General features: G+C 54.8%; 2 protein-coding genes across 2 annotated transcripts in view; one reads left to right on the forward strand and one right to left on the reverse strand.

Moving 5' to 3' along the window:
• LOC142067111 (voltage-dependent L-type calcium channel subunit alpha-1S-like) overlaps positions 1-12,614 on the reverse strand; it is a 65,392-nt gene extending 52,778 nt beyond the window's left edge. The window contains exons 1-5 of the mRNA XM_075115410.1: positions 12,148-12,614; positions 11,864-11,966; positions 10,517-10,675; positions 9,812-9,951; positions 4,800-4,905 (exon numbers count right to left, since the gene is read on the reverse strand). Of these exons, the coding sequence (XP_074971511.1) occupies positions 4,800-4,905; positions 9,812-9,951; positions 10,517-10,522 (252 nt within the window). The 5' untranslated portion in view covers positions 10,523-10,675; positions 11,864-11,966; positions 12,148-12,614. The remainder of the gene's footprint in view (positions 1-4,799; positions 4,906-9,811; positions 9,952-10,516; positions 10,676-11,863; positions 11,967-12,147) is intronic.
• LOC142067112 (voltage-dependent L-type calcium channel subunit alpha-1S-like) overlaps positions 12,423-19,912 on the forward strand; it is a 50,625-nt gene continuing 43,135 nt past the window's right edge. Inside the window, exons 1-6 of the mRNA XM_075115411.1 lie at positions 12,423-15,094; positions 15,663-15,796; positions 16,378-16,530; positions 16,820-17,025; positions 17,868-17,971; positions 19,758-19,906. Of these exons, the coding sequence (XP_074971512.1) occupies positions 14,346-15,094; positions 15,663-15,796; positions 16,378-16,530; positions 16,820-17,025; positions 17,868-17,971; positions 19,758-19,906 (1,495 nt within the window). The 5' untranslated portion in view covers positions 12,423-14,345. The remainder of the gene's footprint in view (positions 15,095-15,662; positions 15,797-16,377; positions 16,531-16,819; positions 17,026-17,867; positions 17,972-19,757; positions 19,907-19,912) is intronic.

The raw sequence follows: 19,912 nt of genomic DNA on the forward strand, positions 1-19,912 counted from the left end.
CTCTGTGATGCTGTGATTTTCTTGCCATAGCCCCCAGCCACAGCTCCTTCTTTCCCATAAACACGTGACAGACCTGGGCTTGACAAACCCCAGGGCCGCAGAGATAGGGACCGAAAAAGCAATAAACCATTCCAGCAGCTCTGCAAGCATGGAGGAGCCAGGCCCTACGAGTTGTTCCCCATTGCGTCTCCCTCACTCACTGTCCAGAGCTCCTCATTGCTCCATGTCCCTTCCCCGCACACCAGCTGCACCACGGCTGGTCGGGTGTCTGTGGGACTCATTGGTGGCATTCCTGAGGGTTGTCCCTGGACTAGATGCCCTAGATCTGCTCAGTTTGAAAAGGCTTTGCTGGATGCTGCCACCTCAGCCAGCAAAACCATGGACAGGAGAATGATTTGGAGACAGCACAGACAGGGGCTCAGCTGCTGCCTGTCAGACCCAGGGTGTAGAGAACCCAACTAGAGGAAAAGAAATCCAGGGGAGCTGCCGCTGTTCCGCCCTTCTCCAGGGCTGGGAGCAGATGGTCAGCAAGGTCCCTTCAGAGGAAGCCTTGCTGCAGAGCTGGAGACCACGGGGCATCCTGCTTGACGGGGCAGGCTTTGGAAGCTGCTGTATTTTTTACTGGCATTCAGGACAAGTGGTCAGCTCTGCTGGCCAAACTGGAGGGTGAGAGCTGTGTATCGGTAACGTGCAGCAAAAGTCACAGCTGGGATCTGTGCAAAGGGGAGGTGAAATCCTCTCGCCAGCTCTGTACACGGGGGAGGAGCCTGAAAGAAGGCAACCTTGTGATGGCAGGTCTGTATGTGAAAAGGCTGCTGGGGTGGCCGAGTGCCCGTGAGTAGGGCCAGGACGGGACAGCAAGAGGGACATCAGAGGGGCCTGGCTTAGCTGCCTACCCAAAACCCCAGGTTGAGCCATGGAGGCTGCTAGGCCAGCCAAGTCACAAGCTGGGCAGGGTGCCGGTCCTTGACAGCAGCCCCAGCCCAGAGCAAAGGGGAGGATTGAGGCAGGGGACACTTGTACAGCTGCATCTTTATGTGCCTCTCTCAAGATGCTGGGTAAAAGCAACTGCAGTTTCTGAAGTCCCATGCACCGAGTCTGTGCGTGGAGATGTGCGGGCGTGTGGTCTATTCTCACAGCTATTAGAGGACCCCAGGAGATCAAGGGTGACCCAAGGCTCTAGGAAAACCCCATGCAGAGGCCTTTCCTGCAGTGAGTGACCCATGCCAGCCTCAGGGGACACCCAACTGCAGGTACTCACGCTTCAAAACCAGCACTGGATCAGCAATCTCTGCTCAAGGACTGCTAGACACAGGTCAGCTGCCTGAACACAGCTGTTTTCAGTGCTACTGGAGATTCCCTGGGCTACATGAGACAATCCTGGAGCAGATGACGTTACACAGGACCCACAAGCAAGTCACAGGCCTCCAGAGCCACAGATGGAGGTCTGGGACACCTGCAACAGCATCAGACACCCATATTCCTGTAACCGAATTGTGCCTGGAGCTGTGTTCAGGTCACTGACCCCTGTGGCTGAGGTACAACCCAATGCAACCCAAAATGGCAGGATTTTTGGAAGCATATTCCTCTATATGAAACATCTGTTCTACTTAAACATAGAGCCATTATCTGTGATACTAGCAGACTGCCTACACATAGGCCGTCACCTGTGTTATTAAAAGTGTCTTCTGTACAGCTTGAGCTCCAGCTCCGTCCCCCACTCACCAGGCCCCATGCTCTACCTGATAGTTTTACAAAGCACACGGGACTCAGCCCAGCTGCTTTTGGATGCTCTGAAAGGGTGGCCTCCCTCTGAGCCCTTGGGTCCCATTGGTGGGGAAAAGCAGGTACGTTAGTGCGTGCAGCATGTCAGCCGCCACCCATCAGAACTGCAGGAGCAGACCAACTGCCCTACAAGACAAACCCTACTCTAAATTTGCCTTTATTTCTCCGTTGACCGTAAATGGAGTCCAGGCAGCCAGCTCACGTGCAGACATCTGTACTTTCTTGGGTGAATCCCTTTGAGTAACCTGCCTTGCTAAACACATTTCTGAACTTGCCTGCTCCTGGGGCAAGGCCTCTAATGAAGGACAGCGTGTTTTGGAGCTCACCGACAATTTTGAAAACTCAAGTCAAAGTGAAAATAAACACTTTGAATTTTTGATTGAGTTGGAAAGTCAAAATCATTTCATCAGCATCAAAGACAGTATTTTGATTTCATTAGAATTAGACAAAATTAGACAAAAACAGCATTACAAAAAAATCTTCTGGATTAGAAGAACTCTAATCTAAAAAGAATAGGAATGAAAGATGTTGAAACTAAACAACTGTATTTTTTCCAGGATAAAGTGAAATGGATTCGTAGAAGATTTACAGGTTATTAAATACACTTTTGTCACCTCCCAGAATGAGTTCTGGTTAACAAAGCTTTCATGAGACTAATTCTAAATCTAGTGTAAATGCTGTCTGCAAATCTTCACTGGGTGGTCCTGGAAAGACACAGTCAGAAGCCTGGCTGCTTTCCAGGTTTTCCAACCTTGCGGGAAGAAAGTGGCAGCAGAGGCCTCACAGGAGATCCTCCCTTCCCAAGCCTCTCCTCACTGGAGACCCCCAGCATTAGAGCAGGGTGGCTTTCACTGCATCAAGTGCCTGGGATGCAGGAGGCTTCTCTGAAGGGAACTCGGGCTGGTCAGGCTCCTGCACATCCATTAGCAGTGAGCTCTCTAGGCTGAGCCTAGATCCTGCCTCCACAAATAATGTGGGGCAATGTCCTTGCTGCTCTGACTCAGCTCCCCTCATACATTTTGCCTCCTCAACAATTTCAAGGTCTTAGATAAACAAAATCCTCTCTGAAGCAGACTGGGCAATGAAGAGAGGGAGTTTAAAAAGTGACAGGGACAGAATTAATGCATTGCAGCATCTCTCTGCTGCAGGAAAACACCTCCAACAAGCCTTTGTTGCACTACCTGCGGGTCCCGTAGAGAGCACGGCCTGATACGCAAGATGGTACGGGTCTGGCTCAGCTCCTAGCTGGGACTGCTCCTACAAAGCTGCCAGAACATGATGACAAAGGGACATGCAGAGCATGGATGAAAGAGAGGCCTGGGGCTGCCAGGCTCCCGATACAGAGAGCTGTTGGCATGGCAACAGGCTGAAAAATCCCCCAATAGGATATAGCATAAGTAATCTAACATACAGTAAATACAAACAGATGACATCTCATTTGTAGAGGACATTACTACCTGCCTGCCTGCCTCCCATTAATGGGGAAGGCTGTTGGTCCTTCCTGAGCAGCATCAGTGCCTGCGCCGGAGCACTGCGAGGTGCATTGCTGCCAGGTTGTCCCCCCCGATCGAGCCACACTGCCACATGCTGCTGGCCTTTCTCCAGCTCTGCCCTTGCAGGTGTCCTGCTCTCAGCCAAATCCCCAAACCCCTTCCAGCGGGAAGCCCCCAATCCCTGCTGCCCCCACCTCCTGCTTTCCACGCTCAACCTGCCCCAGTTTCGCTTTCTCTTTGATCTCTCAGCTGAGATAACTGCACCTTTCAAATCCTATTGTGCCCCCTTGGGCAGGGAAGAAACAAAAATCAGTGTCTTGAGCGTAACTCTGCCCCAAGCTTGCAGCACACTGGGAGGCTGAACAAGCACCCCAAGAATTAACTCTCCATGGGTTTTTCTAATTCTCCTCCTCTGTGGGCCTACCTTGGACTTATTTTTAAAAGATGTAATAACACATTGCCAATATGACCCCTTTTCTTCTTTTCCCAAGGAAATTACAAGTAAACGCTATCTTCAGTGCCACTAAAAGCCTGTTGAGGAGGAGAGAGACAAAAGCATTTCAAGGAACTAAAAATTGCACAAGTAAAAGCTTACTTTGTATTCTGTATCTCAGATTCTTTGACTGCTTTAATATTTTCCTCTGCAGAGTCTCTAACGAACAGGTAAAAACCAGAGAGGTGCTTTTTTAAGTCACAAGTTGCCAGCAATACCTGCACACAACACACCCCAACCCGACGCTGAGGAGTCCTGAAGTTAGCAGAAGAGAACATTTCTTTTAAAAAGGGCATATTTAGATGCTTTGATTCAGTCACCAAACTCAGACTCTCAATGGAAAGCGATGTGGACTGAACCGCAAGGGGGATCTGAAGAGGGGAAAAGGGTGGCAAACTAAAAATAGTGCAAACTATCGATTTAGCTCCTATCAAAATGCCTTATTCCAGGCAAAATGGAGTGACTGGGGGGAAAAAAAAAAAAAAAAGGAATAACTGATTGGAAAGGAGCAAAGTCTCTGCTTAACAGAGATGGGTTTTTTCCCCCTCTTAAATAAAAAGTACCAAAATTAAAATACAGTTTTGAAATGAAAGGTCAGAAAATGTTATTCCAAAAATGCTGAAACAAAACATTCCAGCCTTTCTGGAACAGGACGTTTCCTTTTGGAAGTGTCATGATAAAAAAATTGACGGAATTTGTTCTTTTTTTGGCATCAGTTCCTCCTTCCTGTGTACTTCACACACTAATCTGCTGCCTTTGATCTCAACCTAGGGGTGGTTTCAGCCCTTCTGAAAACCCATTTTGCAGCGGTCTCTCCGCCACCCTGCCTGCCTCTGCCTTTGCAGCATCTCTCAGTGGACCAACGACATCTGACTGCATCCCCAGGGCAGCACCAGATCCCCCCACTACAGGTATTACCCTCTTGCACCCCCGCCACAGAGGGCCCAGCTCCGCAGAGCCCTCGAAGCCGAGCACCTGGCTGTCCAGTCACGAGGGTCAGCAGGAGAGCGGGAAGGGCTGTGCCTTACCAGGCTGGAGTTGGCAACGTTGGTGTCGTCCTCAGGCATTGGCAGGTAGATGGCCAGTGCAACACAGTTGGCAAAGATGGTCAGGAGGATGATGATCTCGAAGGGTCTGAGAGAAAGTGTTAAGGAGCGAAGGCAAGAACAAAAAAGCAGGTACAGCCGTGCATGGGTATGTGCGGGGAAACCCCACTGGCTATGGGGGAACAACCTCTCACTGGGGCAGAGAACCAGAGCGAGCAGTCAGCCTTCACCCTCTGCGCATCCTCAGTTGCTGCCCATTTCTTGGGTGGCCGGGGAAGGGGGGAATGGGCCAGGATGAGATGCAGGGCCTGGACGCTCAGGGTATGTCTGCTGGAGAGGGGAAGCTTTGGCACAGCACATATGGGGCAGGGGCACAAATTAAAAGGCTGCAGTGGAGCAATAACAAGGGCATGGGAGAGCTGATTGTTTCCCCCTGATCATCCTTCAGCGAATCATCCTGAAGGGTCAGGACCCTCCTGCATAATGTAGACGCTTAACCAAAGCATCACCCTTTGGAATGTGCTGCCCCTGGCTCCATCTGTGCTCAGCATCCGTGAGGGAGACGCTGCTGAGCAGCGGATCTCAGGTGGGCATGTCTCCCTGACTAGAAGGTATCTAGCAAGACAGCTCAGCCAGGGTCTCCTCTAGCAGAACATCCAGCTGCTAACATCCCTGGGTGTCCTACAGCCTCAGTGCCCCAGTGCAGGCAGCACGCCTGTGACTGTCCCCAGGAGTGCCATGGGCTGGGAGTAACTGGAGTGCTCAGCTTGAGCTCCATCTCACTCCCTAGAAGGCGGAATTGTGCTGTTTGGGCCTGTGACATCTCTTGAACAAATACGGTGAATTTATATTTCCCCTGAAGGCCCTAGCACAGGCTCCTGCTGCTGTCACTGATCTGCTGGGCCACTGAAACCTCATGGTCAAGCTTCAGCTACCACATTCCTGAAGCTCCAAAAGAGCTCAAACTCTGGCTCTGGGACCTTGGAGGCAGAACTCTCTGTTCCTCCCAGCGTGGTCCAAATCTGCCACCCTGTGGTACCCTGGGAGTGCACCACACATCTGGTCAGAAGACGACAGCATCGTCTTTTGCTGCCCCTATGCTGGTCACATCCAGGCCCTGCTGCAGCTCTAAAGTGCTTGTGCCTAGCCACGGCACCACGCAGCTAGGCACATACCTCAAAGCAAGGGGGTCTCCTCCACTCATCTAGTGGCCTCGGGCTGCCAGAAGACAGCTGGGTACAGCATGATGCAAAAACCTACAAGAAACATTTTTGGTCATAACGCTAATCTCAAAGTTTTCTGCCCAATAATGTTTCTTGATGAGTACGTCTCAGTTGTCCCCGATCCACTTGCCTTGCCTGTATCCATGGAAGCCTCTGAAACTAAAAGCAGGTGGAGGAAATGAAAATGTTGGTCTGGCTGTCCCCTGGGACGGACCCGCCTACAGCGTAAATCAGCAGTGACAACTCGCCACACTCCCCACCAGCCCCTTCCCCTCTCCATCGTCCTACCAGCCAACATCCACACTTACGACCACAGCCAGCGCCTACCCCCATAAACTGTTTTGAGATCTTTCATCCCCATCCCCAGCTGTAAATTCCAACCTGCCATCACGGGCAAACTGGTAAATCTCATCCAGTAGGTACAGAGGTTCCAGTACAAGACAGGATTTCCCAGCATCCCCATCTCACTTTGGGTAGACCTTCCAAAGGAGAACAGCTCCCAGGAACACGCTCAGTGGGGACAGACAGCACAGCCATGCAGACTGCTGCCACTACAGCACAGCCCTCGAAACTCAGTACCCCAGCAGAGAGGCCCTGCAACCATATTGACACCCCTATGCCACAGTTAATCAACTGACTAGCTCAGCTTTCCAGCTAATTGTGCTGAGGCCTGCCTTGGGCTGTGGTGGCCATGCCACTGTCCAATCCAGCATCGTGGGACAAGGGGCACCTAGGGAGCATTCTTTCCACACTGGCCTGCTGAGCTGGCTGAGTGCTGTCAGTTGTGTCCTGTGCACACCACAGGTTATTTTGCCTTTTCTGGACCCTTCTGTCCATCAATCTGACGCCACTTTAAAAACTAAAGTCAGCTGGAAAAGCTGTTCCCCTCTGTGTTCCAGGTAATTGGGCAGAGCCCAGGGGTTAGAGGCTTCCCTACCTACTCTGACAGTGAGAGATGAATGTTGCCAGCACTCATCCCAGTTTCCACGTGGCTGCAACGGTGAAGGGTGCAGGGACCATTCAGCATCACGGAGCAAGTTGGAGAGAGCTGTGGAAAGAGGAGCAGGAATCACAGCTCAGGTCCTGCCACGTTAGCCACTGATGTGCAGAAGGGGAAGAGCCTTTGCCCATCCCCCTGCTCTGGGAAAACAGCCACATACTTATTTCCTCCTCCTTCAAGTGTGACCTGCCTTGTAACTGGAGCTGGAATCAGCTTGCCGCTTGCAATTCTGCGAGTCTGGCACTGTTATTAGGTAGAAATGCAGTGGGACAGATCTAACCAAAAAAAGAGGCATGTAGTGTCACTGGACACAGTGTCTCTGCCTCTTGCCACTGAGCCAGAGCCTCAACGTCCTCCTCAGCTCCTTGCCCTGCAATCTCACTTCTTTCTCTCCGGCAACCTCCTGTCACACAGCATCCAAGGGCCCCAGCGCCTCCCTTGCAGCAGGAATCAGGCCCTTAGTACCTTACAGCTGTGTGGTCCTCCACGGTCCCCAGACTCCTCACCCATCTGCCTTGAAGTCCTCCTGGCTGCAAAATAAACCTGGAATACCTGGGTGTCACCACACAGCTAGACGTGTCCCAACAACCACCAACCTGCCGGGCTAGCTGTTGAGCACAATACCCAGCAATTCACAAGTACCCAGATTTCCTTGTGCTGACAAACGTGTTTTTTGAAATGTGAGTGAACTTCAGCATAAAAACCCCTCTGCCTCAAGCCAACCAGACTTTCACCCGCCCTAGACTGAGTGCAGTGATGCTCCCTACTCTCCAACTGCCTCAAAAAGACCCTGTCCCACTCCTGTGGCCCAGCTTTGTTCTCTGACAGCAGAAGCTGTCTAGCAGAGGTGGGCCCAAGGAACAGGAATGCGTACTGCCGTACTGAACCCAGATGCCAGGTATCCCACAGAAAATGGTCACAGCTAATCTACCCTTGGCAGCTTGCCTGGCCCTGAAGCCCATAAGAACTCACAGGACCCGGAATGATCCTGCAATGCCTTGCAAACCCTGATCCCTGAACGAGGGCAGCCAGGTGCATTGCAGTATAAATACAGCCAGGCACAAGAGAAGCGCTGCAGAAACCCAATGCCCTGGATCATTTGTCCTGCACAGGTCAGAACCACCTGCAGCTTTCCTAGTGGGACACCCACCTCTCCCCTCCACACTCCCCTTCCAGGGCACCGATGGGGGAAGGACCCCCATTGTGCTACACACTCTCTCTGGCACACGTTGGCCCAGGAGGAGGAATGTGTTTGAGTATGTTGGAAGATATAAGTCCTATTTCCAGCTCTTCCCCTGCCACTAGGGTGTACGCATAAGCTTCTTCCGTACTCAGTGCCTATTTAAGACACTGACACAGTTCCCTTCCCTGGCAGAACAACCCAGTCCTCATGGCAGAGGAGCAGAAACGGAGAATTCCCCAATTACAGCTCTTCTTCCTCACCTTGAAGGACAGAGAGCCCCTTTGCAGTGAAGGAACAGCAGCTCAAAATCCGTGGCCAGCACAGCACCACCAGAGCATGCCCTGAGCACCTGCAAACGGGCACCCTGGGCTTTGAAAAAGACGGCCTCTCTGGCAGCGTGGGGCATGGGTTTGGTGTCCCCATGGCACTACATGTACAGCAACACAGCCAGCCTTTCCTAAGGGCAGGGCCTGGCCCCCAGCCCTTAGGCAACCAAGCCCCCTCCAAGAAGAGCAAAGCCTGGCCAGGGCTGGGATGATCCTGCCAAGGCCAGGAACATGCAGATCAGTTCAGCAACTGAAATAAGAAAAGTTGGGGTGGATCTGCTGGAAACATCCCCAAATTCCACCGTGTTTCCTTGAGCCCAAATGTTTTGCTGAAGCCAAAGTGAAATATTTCATCTCCCATCCTCTTCCCTTCCATATAATACAGGTGAACAAGGCAATATCTAATGGATGGGTGGCAGAAACATGAAATTTTGGAATTCCTGAGCTATAACGCCCCAGTGAAAAGATGCCTAACCAAAGAGCAACCACCCAAACCCATCCCTGAATTAAGCCAGAGGCACAGAGATACTGTCCCTCTAAACAGTATCACTCACAAAAGCCTTCACCTGTGACAGCAGGGATGGGAAAGGGGAGACGAGAGGACAATGGTGCCAGCAGGATTCGGGGGGTGCCAGCCAGCCCCCACCCCCGGGGCAGGGAGCAGCTGTGAGATCAGGCAAGTGGTGACACACACACAGAATCATCCCAAGCAGCTCGTTATGGTCTTGCTACACACCCCCAAACCTCTGCCCTGGGGCAGCGTGATGTCCCCAGCTCCATGCTCAGCTCCCACGCCCCCAGCCTGGCCCTCCTCTGCCCATCCCCATCCCCACCCTGGGATGGGCACTGTGCCCCCTCCTCGCATGCCAAACCCTCTGCCCTCCCAGCAGACATTCCCGTATTCTACCCAGCACAGCTCCTGCCAGTGCAAAACATGTTCGCTCCTACAAGGCCCTTGTCACCCAGGCTGCCCCTGCCTGCCCCCGCACCACTCCACCGAAGGTCCCCATGGCCTGAGCCACTTGTTGGCCCCAGCTTCCCCCATAAGCCTATTCATGCTCCCAGTTTGCACAGTCATTGCCAATGCATCCCACTGGGGCACCCCAAAACACCTCGCTGCCTTTTACAGACCGAATTAGACAGCCTGTGCTGAACTGGGCTGGCAGCTCTCCTGCCTGCATCCCACAGGGTCCCGCTCCCCAGCACCCCTGCTCACAGGCACGCACACGGGCACTGCCAAGCCCGCGCAGCCAGAAGGATACTTCCACTCCACGATGCTGATGCACGCCTTCCGCAGTGGGTTTTCCAGGGTTAAGCACAACAGAGCCCTGGCTGGCCGGGGAGCTGCTGGCGGTACCGGCTTCTTGGACTTGTCCTTCTGTTGCCTCTTCTTCACATCATCCTGGGGAGAAGTAGGCTCCATGGTGTTTCTCCCCCTCCTGCCCCACGGCCGAGCCCCCCTTCCCCAGGGTCCCAGCCAGCAGAAGCTCTTCTGGATCTCCCTTCTTGCAGAGCCCGTCTCCTCCACGCACTGAGGGAGGCGATGGGGCAGCTGGGGCTGGAGCCTGCACTCGCATGTACAAACACACAAAGCATGAGTTTAAATTTAGATCCCAGCCTGGCTCCCGGGTGCTGTCACAGCTCCTGAGGCAGCAAAAGGGCCCCTGCAGCTGTTGCTTCTTTACCCAGCACATTGGGAGGCAGGCGAGTGCTTCGCATGCCACTGACAGGGGCTGGGGGTGGGAACAGGCTGCGTGCTGGGCACACGGTCTCTGAAAGGAAAGTGCCTTGTCCCAGGTCAGCTCTTTCCCCTGCTCCCCCAGCCTCCCTTACCCAAACTGCAAGATGGGCTGCCTGGGGCAATGTGTGCAGCGCCCGGCTGAATCGGGGTGAGGTGGAGAACCCAATTCTGGCCAAAGGTGGCTAACGCACAAACTGATCAGTCCCCTTTCTCTGCAGGATTTTACCTTCATTTGGTGCAAACTGCTCAGCTGAGCCCTGGACCCTGTGATGCTGGGGCTGTGGAGCCTCTGGGGCTGGGTCCATCTCACTGACAGGCACTTTGACCCCAACCTCAGAGCTCCAGAGAATCATGGTAGGTCCAAAAAGTGCTCCAGCTTGCTCTTCTGGAGGGGCAGAGGAAACCCTTGCCTGGCACCGGTCACTCAACCCCTTGCTCAGCCTCACCTCCCCAGTCTTGCTTGCAGGGTTTGGATGCAGGAACCCAACAAGCCCAGGCTGGATTGTGTCCTGGCCAGTCCGGCTGGGCTAGGGAAAGCCCAACTGGATGAGTGGTATGAACAGTCCTGAGCTGGAAGGCAGGCAGGGCGAGAGGCAGGTTATCAGCATCTCTTCACAGCAGGGAAAACTGAGGCACCGGGAAGGGCTTTCCTGGTGTTTCCTGGACTGAGCCAGCAAAATAATTGCAGCGATCTTATTACTTATAGTCCTATCGCACAGCAAATAGTATCCCCGTCCTACAGGGATGCTACAGCCTTGTGTGACTGACCAGCTGTGCCCCAGCCAACCCCATGCATCCCAGGGAGCTGCTCTACCCAACTGCACCAGCTGCCTTGCTCAAAGCTTCCTCTCCTTTGCTTTGCAGGGTGATTCCACCATGGAGGGAAATTACTTTGCAGCTGTGCAGCAGGCTGTGTCAAGGGCCAGGAGGGCCACAGCGCTGGCAGGGAGGTAGCATGGAAGAACAACTCCTGCAGCTGCTCCAGTTTTGATGCACTTTGGAGGAGGGGACCTTTGATTGTAAAGGGGTTAAATAAGTAACCTGCCCCCTCCTACACCACTCTGCCACATTTTGTGCAAACCAAAGTCAAATCATTCCCACTGAGGGCTGCAGCCCTGTCTCCATGTGAGGCAGGCCTAAGCATGTTCCCTTTTCTCATTTAGTCCTTGTTCTTCCCCCTAAACCCTGGTGAAAGCCGGGAGCTGTATTTCTGCTGCTGCCTGTGCAGGAGAACCTGTCCCAGGGACAGCAAGGATGTGGGGCCCATCTAACGGTGAGCCTGGGAAGAAACATCGGCCCCCTTTGACTCATCCTGGAAAAGTCTCAGAGGAAGAGGGCAGGGTGTGCGAGGTGTGTGTGCAGCCTGGTGCAGGCTGGGGCCCGTGGAGAGGACACTCAAGGCCTCTCTGATCTCCTCCACAGCCCTTTGCTCACACCCCCACGTGCACCTGCTGGCAACTGCTCAGCACCTTGCTGCGCTCACCATTTCGCACAGGGCTGTGCTGGCAGCCACCAACCAACATGGCTGTAACAAACCACGCTGCAGCGGTCTGCCTGACGGAGAGGTTCCTACCTGCCCGGCAGGGAAAGACTCCTTCCTCACAAAACCTTTTCACATCCATCCTTGTCTTCCTTGCATGCTTCGTGAGTCTTCATGCTCGTCTCCTGCTTTGTCACTGCACAAAGACATGGCCTTAGGAAGGGGCCCAAAGGCAGCGAGCCCACGATGGAGCCTGCCCCACTGGGTGGGCTTCTCCCATCGCCGTGAAGAGCGGGGATGGAAATGCTGCCTGTGCTGCCCCTTCTCCAGCAGCGACCACGCCTACGAACACCTCACACCTCCTGGCACGCACTGACCTGCGTTCATTCACCTCCCCAACGCTTCCCCTTTCCCCAGCCCAGGCACCTCCCTGCCTCGCTGCCCGGCTCCTGCAGGGTCTTGGCCTGCCCGTCCCTCGGGGCTGCCTGAGCCGGACAGACAGCCGGCCGCAGGCAGCCTGTCCCTCTCTGGGCCCACCACGGTCTCTCTCTCCCGTACGCACTGGCCGAAGGCCTCAGTGCCCGGGGCAGGGCGAGGCAGCCGGTGGCGGGCGGGAGCGGAGAGGGACGCCGCTGCGGGCGGCAGTACCGGAACTGGCCCTGCCTGGGCTCTCCCCCGAGCCGAGCCGAGCCGAGCCCAGGCGAGCGTAGCCGAGTCCAGCCGAGCCGAGCCGAGCACAGCCCAGCCCAGGCGAGTGCAGCCGAGCGCAGCGGAGCCGAGTCCAGCCGAGCCGAGCCGAGCCGAGCCCTGCCGAGCGCAGCCGAGCCCTGCCGAGCCGAGCCGAGCCCAGCGCAGCCCAGGCCAGCCGAGCCGAGCCGAGCCGAGCCGAGCCCAGCGCAGCCGAGCCGAGCCCAGCGCAGCCGAGCCCAGCGCAGCCGAGCCCAGCGCAGCCGAGCCGAGCCGAGCCCAGCGCAGCCGAGCCGAGCCGAGCCGAGCCGAGCCCAGCGCAGCCGAGCCGAGCCGCCGGCAGCCGGGCGGCAGCGGGAAGGGGCGGCTGCCCCGCTCCCGCCCCGCGGCCCCGGCGGGAGCTGCAGAGCCCGGCATTGCCCCGGGAGCGGGAGCCGCACTCCGGGCCGCCTTTGGGATGCGGGGTCAGCGCCCAGGCGACGCTGGGGACGCAGGCGGCTGCTGGAGGGACCACGGAAGTTCGCGGGGTGCCGTGGGGGCAGCTGAGACCCGCGCGTGTGTGCGAGAGAGGGGTGTCTGCCAGCATGGAGTGGGGCGGCCTCGGGGGCTGGCGTGCCCAGGTGCTGGGAGCACTGGGTGGGATCCAGGGGCTGCCACCGGGCAGAGAGAGGGTCTGACCAGCTGCTGGGGGGAGCTGCGTTATACGCCTCTGTGTGTGTACGTATATATACATATGTGTGTGTATATATATATTTTTTCCCCACTCAAGGACTAAGGGACCTTCACTCTGATCAGCCAGAGAGGGGAACGGGATGAGGGCGCTGGTGCTGTTTGTGTTCTTGTGAGTGCTGAGTGTGTATGTCTTAACCTGTGTGCCCAGTCATATATATATGTGTGTGTATATATGCACATACCTATGTGTATATAGCTGCTTCGGCACCTCTGTGTGTGGGAGTGTGTGTACGTTTGTGCCTACTGGGACCCCGTGCTCAGCCTTGCTCCGGGCTGGACCCGGTGTTAGGGAGCTGTGGCAGGGGTCAGCAGCCCCTAGCAGGGACGTGGTTCATCTGCACTGAGTTTACTGCCACAACCCCTGATCTTTTCTTGCTACGTCCCTTGGAGATGTATGCATGGTCTTAATTTTTAGGTAGACAGAAAACATCCCTTTACCAGGGTTGAACCCACAAGCCAAAACCCCAGATGAGAAGTTTTGTTTAAACCCCCAAATAGAGGGAAAGTACCTGCACTGAAGACAATGAGAAGCTAATGCTTTGACCCTAGTTTTTTTTTTTGAGTTTTCCCAAAAACCTCACGGACACCAGCACATAAAATAGCACTGCCATGAGTTACTTAATGAGAGAATGAAGTCTCCTGCGGCATAGGAGGGGAAAGAGCCACCATCTGCCCCGTAGCTGGGAAGAGGGATTTCTGGCAAGGCTACTTTGAGCCTTTTTTTTTTTTTTTTTTTTTTTGCTTCAGCTATCTAAAACATGCCTTTTGTAGCTGGTTTATACATTCACAAAAAGACAAAAGTTAAAGCATCCATTTATTGCATAAACATAAAAGCAGCCACTGCATAGCGAGGAGCAGAATAAAGCACGTGAAGAAGCTGTGGTGGTTTGGCCGCCAGCTCAGCCCCACGCAGTGACTCACTCACTCCCCACCGGTGGGATGGGGGAGAGAATCAGAAGGGTAACCCTCGTGGGCTGAGATAAGAACAGGTTAATAATTGAAATGAAAACAACAACAAAAACACAATGGAAAGGAAAACAACGAGACGCGTGAAACGTCGGGGTAGGGGGGAAAAGAACCACCAAAACAAACCACATGCAACACCACACCTCCCCAAGCTGCAACTGCCCCCTTAATATACTGGTCATGGTGTCACATGGTATGGAATGAACCTGCCATTGGCCAGTCGGGGTCAGCTGCCCCGGGCGTGGCCCCGCTGACACACCCACGTGTGTCTCTGGGTTCGGCCCCTGCTGCCAACCCATCTGTGATCTCCCACACGCATCGGGCAGCGCTGAGGCTACCCTGGGCAGGAAGGGGTGGCATGCTGAGCCACCACATGCCACCCTCTGGCCCGCGGCGTGATCCCCTGCGTCCCTTCAATGGCACGCTGCCAGGACCACATCCCTGGGCTACGGGAACCTGCTCTTACAAACTACACCAGCAAAGCCACCACTCACTTCCCAACCCAGCGCCCAAAAGTGCCTGGCCCAGGGCACTGCACATCTCTGGCTCTCCTGCCTGCTGCCCCACCCTCCCATACTCCCATAGCCTTCCTCCCGCAGGCAGCACTGATGCCTCCTCCTCATCCTCTCCAGCTGAGGCTTGCTGGGTTTGTCCTGGAGACACCACACAGCCAGAGGGTTGGCAGCAGGGGCCGACCCAGAGACACACGGGGGGGCAGCCGTGCATGGTGGTGATGCCAAGGGAGGTGACAGTCTGCTCTAACGGAGCATCCTCTCCTGCTTGCCTTTCCAATCCCCAGGAGAAGATCGAATACGCCTTCCTGATCTTCTTTGCCATTGAGGCAATGCTCAAGATAATTGCCTACGGGTTTCTTTTCCACACGGATGCCTATCTCCGAAACGGCTGGAACGTGCTCGACTTCTCCATCGTGTCCCTGGGGTAATGCAAGGAGGGGAAGCTGCTGGTGCCCAGCTTGTGCCAAGGCCTGGTCCACAGCCTATCAGCTACATTGATTTTTCTAGTGACTGCAGTGGGTTTGGGGGCAACCTGCGGTCTCAGTTCATGCCCTGCTCCCACGGGCCCCTTTTTCATGCCCTGATATCCCCGGGGATCCTCCCTCACTCCTGTTTCTTCCTGTCTGACTCCTTAACGCCTTTCAGGTCTCCTTGCCCTGGAGAATGGGAGTGCCATGGAGTCATCTGGGGTTTGGCACACGGGGAGAGGGTCCACTGGGCACGAGGGGTGGGAGGGCCCCCCGCTGGTCAGCGGTGAGTGCACAGAGGGGTGCCCAGCCACGAGTGCGCCCAGGAGTTGGACTTAGCAAGAGCTGTTCCCTGGGTCAGGCTGAGCGTGGCTGGCAGAGTCCTGTCCCTCTCTTCCCTGCCTGCAGAGCACTGACTCCTTAGCACAGGTTTCTTGGTCTCCATCCTCACGCCCTTCTCTTTCTCCCTGTCCTTCCTTCTGCTTCTCCCCCTTTCTTCCCTGCTCTGTGCCCCGGCTCTTTCAGGCTTATCACCATGACCTTGGAGCAGGTCAATGCGAAGCAGGGAGGGACTTCAGGGGGAAAAGGCGGCTTTGACGTGAAGGCCCTGCGAGCGTTTCGTGTGCTGAGACCCCTGCGCCTGGTGTCCGGAGTGCCGAGTGGGTGCTGGGCACCCTGCCACGGTGAAGAGCTGGCGGGTGGATTGAACCCCTGTGCCTGGCCAGGGTGGGGGGCCATGGGGCAGGTTTCTTGTTGCTGCTGGGTCAAGCCCAGCCACAGGGTGGGCGTGGAGGAGCCACAGGTTCTTGCTCATCCCCACAGCTTGCAACTGTCAGCACTGGGGATCTGCAGGTCAGCGCAAATGTAGCTCCCTCCATGGGTCAGTGTCAGCACCTGTGGGTGGCCAGGGTGAAAGGGGCTGGGACCTCGCTCTGGTTTCTCAGGGCAGGGATCTCCTTCTCCCAGAGCTCAGGATGAGAGCACCAGAACAAATGGAGGGGCGTGAAGCAGCCTCCAGCACTGCCTGGTGCGTGGCTCTGCTGAGGCCTTCCACATGCTCTATGGTGGGTAGAGAAAGGGACTTTTGCTTCAGCGATTTCATTCCCAACCAACCTGTGCCCCTCTTCCCTTGGCACGGGGCATTTCAGAGGCTGCTTGTCAGAGGGGCTGACAGGAACGCAAGGTGCACCCAAAGCTGTTTATGAAGTGGTTGACCTCCTCTCCCTTCTCCTCGGTGCAGGCCTTCAGGTCGTCCTGAACTCCATCATCAAGGCCATGGTGCCCCTGCTCCACATCGCCCTGCTGGTCCTCTTCATGATCATCATCTGTGACATAGTTGGGCAAGAGCTCTTCAAGGGCAAGATGCACAAGACCTGCTACTATCTCGGGACAGGTGGGGCTGTGGCGGGGGGGTGAAACGGCAGAGATGTCTCTGTGTGGCTGCTGTGGGGACCACAGAGGTTCTGCGGGTGGCAGGAAGTCTGGTCTTGCCAGCGTCAGGCCTGGGAGTGTGGCAGGCCTGAAGGATGTTTGGTACAGCACACAGCTTGGTGATGTACGTGGTGTGAGGAGGTGGTGAAAGGAAAAGCCCCTTTTGGAAAGCTTCTGCAGGAGGCTGGGAAGTGCTGGAACCTGCTCTACTTGGCCTGACCTGCTGCTCACACCACGGCTTTCCCCCTCAGATGTGATTGCCACGGTGGTGTCAGAGAAGCCAGCCCCATGCACCAGCTCTGGCCACGGGCGACACTGCACCATCAATGGCACTGAATGCCGAAGCGGCTGGCCGGGGCCCAACGACGGCATTACTCACTTCGACAACTTCGGCTTTGCCATGCTGACTGTCTATCAGCGCATCACCATGGAGGGCTGGACCGAAGTCCTCTACTGGGTAGGCTCCAGCAGCTTCGGCTTGGTGCCCAGCTCGCAGAGGTCACTGCTGGTCCTGCCTCAGAGAATCATAAAATGATAGAATCATTAAGGTTGGAAAAGACCTCTGAGATCATCTAGTCCAACCCCAAACCCAACACCCCCAGGCCTCCTAAACCATGTCCCCAAGCGTCACTTCTACACGTTTTTTTGAACCCCCCCCAGGGACGGTGACTCCCCCACCTCTCTGGGCAGCCTGTGCCAATGCCTGACCGCTCTTGCAGTGAAGACATTTTCCCTCATAGCCAATCTAAACCCCTCTAAAGGGCGAGGAATTCCCTCCAGGACACAGGTCCCCATAGCAGGGCCAGGCCTCCCAGCCAGTGAAAGACATCCTGCCCCCACCAAGCTTCATGCGGTGATGCACATCCCATAGTGCACCAGGCACCTCTTCTGCATCTTTGCAGGCACTGCTCAAGCTGTCCTTGCTCTCCAGGTAGACAGGAGGGTGCTCCAGCTCCCACCTTTGTGAAGGGGTACAGGCCGAGCACAACAACGGCTGGCTGGTGGGTGCTTCGGCAAAACCCCATGTTTTGCAGTCCTTGGGAGACTGTCTTGCTGAGGCTTAGGCATGGGGCTGATGTTTATATCTGCCCCCAAAATGCTTGGGTCTCGCTTTACCTCCACAAAAACCTGATGCAAAGTCATAAGGCGGCAAAGCTCAGAGTCAGGTTTAGCTGCTACCATCCCAAGCACTCATTTTAGGGGGGGGCAAAGCTCCCAGAGGCTGTTGAGGGAGCCCTAAGGGGAGACAGACAGCAGGCACTGTGTTCAGGATGCTTCATCTGCCTCTCTCCTTGCCAGGTGAATGATGCCATTGGGAATGAATGGCCCTGGATCTACTTCGTCAGCCTTATCTTGCTTGGCTCCTTCTTCGTCCTCAACCTGGTGCTGGGGGTGCTCAGTGGGTAAGTGCCGCCCCGTCCTTTCTCTTTGCCGGCAGATCAGTGAGCGTTATCAGAGCGTGGACATTGGCTGGTTTTAATTATACAAGAAGGAAGCCTGGAAAAGTTTCTGTTCCTTTTCCTCTGCTGTTCCTCTCCCCTGCTTTTGCATGCTTAGAAACCCTGAGCCTTGAGTTACTTTTTGTGCTAGTGTCCATGACTCTCTGAGGTTTTAGCTCAACGCCTAACACAGAAATCTTTTCCCTGTAGCACAAGCAGCGGTCAGCAAACACAGCCATGGAGCACGATATTAGGTGTTTGTAGTGTGGTCTGCCAGCACTCACAGCAAAAGAAGCTGAGCAGGGAGCTCAAAGCAGCAGTCTTTACACCATGGCTGTGGGTCGAGACACTCATTCTCACGGGTACCCACAGCACTGCTGTCCCCTTGTGAGCACACATGATTTCCTCATGGCCAACCTAAGGAAACCACCTTTGTTAGGAATGCAGGGGATCCAAGAGAATTTTAGTTACTCTAATTAATGCTTCAACAGTCTTATCCAAGTACCACAATGAGCTATCATCAGTCTGGTTACAATGATCCTGACACTTCTGTGCCAAATGACTCAGTCGGTGCTAGTTCCCATAGTAGTACAGTTAAAGCTGCCACGTGCAAAATCCCTGGTGCCACGCTCAGCCTACTATGCATTGCTGTGGTGGGGTGCCAGCATCCTGGTTTTGTTGCTGGGAAGCGTGCGTTGTTCTGGTGAGTGAGGGTAGCTTTTCTCCTCAGTTCTGTGTAGGCTCAGGGTGGTTTTTATATGTTTCAGTCCTGTGCGTGTGAAGTGGCTCACACTCATCGTCTCTGTTGGTTCACAGGGTTAGTTATACCCTGTATTACTTGGATTTGTTAGCCGCCTTCTGTGGCGAGAACCATACACCTGCACAAGGTTAAACCAAACTGGGTATTAATATAACTAGAACAAGCTCAAAACCGCAAGACAGATCACAGGCACCCGACCCTTGCATGAAGTTGGCTATAACAGCAGGACTGTAGTCATCTGATCGTAGAGTGAGTTGCAGGCACAGCAAAAGTTTCTGAAATATTTTTGCAAATATAGCTAAAATATGCTTGAGGTAAGGAAAATCCAGACAAGGCCTGACAATTCCTGAGGCTTAGTATGTCTAATTATTGTTATAATGCCTGAGACCTATTACTAACACATGGCAACGCCAGACTGGCTGGGCAGCAGATCTACAGTCCAGCCAGATACCAGGAGAGAAAAGAAATTCATTAAAAAAGACTGAGAAGAGTGGGACCCCCTGCACTGGCAGACCTGTCTTTTCCATGTTACCGTGAGAAGAGTGTCCTGTTCGCTTGCCATGTGATGAGCTCACCTGCCCCACAGGGAGAGCTGGAGAGGCTGGGGCAGCCTTCTGCCCCGCAGATGGGTGAGACCCCACTTGCCCTGATCCTTAGCAGGGCCAGAGAACTCCCACAGCCTCCAACTTCTGGTGTTAGTTGGCCTGTCCAACCACAGCACCCTGCAGCAAGGAGCGCCCAGTGAGTAGCCAGTGGTGGGGAAGAAACCCTGCCTGCCATCAGGCATCGGGGGATGGTCCCCATGGTCTTGCGTCACAGAACAGGGCCAAGAAAGAAGAAATTCACTGGAGCAATCTAGTGGTAGCACTGAGTGATAAGGTATTTCAGGCTTTTATCTTTCTACAAGGACTGGCCTGGCACAGGGCTGTGGTACCTGACCCCTGCGCCGTCCCCCTCCTGAGTCTCACTCTGCTGCTTGCCTTGTCCCAGCGAGTTCACCAAAGAGCATGAGAAGGCCAAGTCACGGGGCACGTTTCAGAAGCTGAGGGAGAAGCAGCAGCTGGAGGAGGATCTGAAGGGCTACATGGACTGGATCACCCACGCGGAGGTCATGGACAGTGACCGGACCAGGGGAGAAGGTACCA

This window comes from Phalacrocorax aristotelis, chromosome 21 (assembly GCF_949628215.1).
Source record: "Phalacrocorax aristotelis chromosome 21, bGulAri2.1, whole genome shotgun sequence".
Lineage (NCBI taxonomy): Eukaryota > Metazoa > Chordata > Aves > Suliformes > Phalacrocoracidae > Phalacrocorax > Phalacrocorax aristotelis.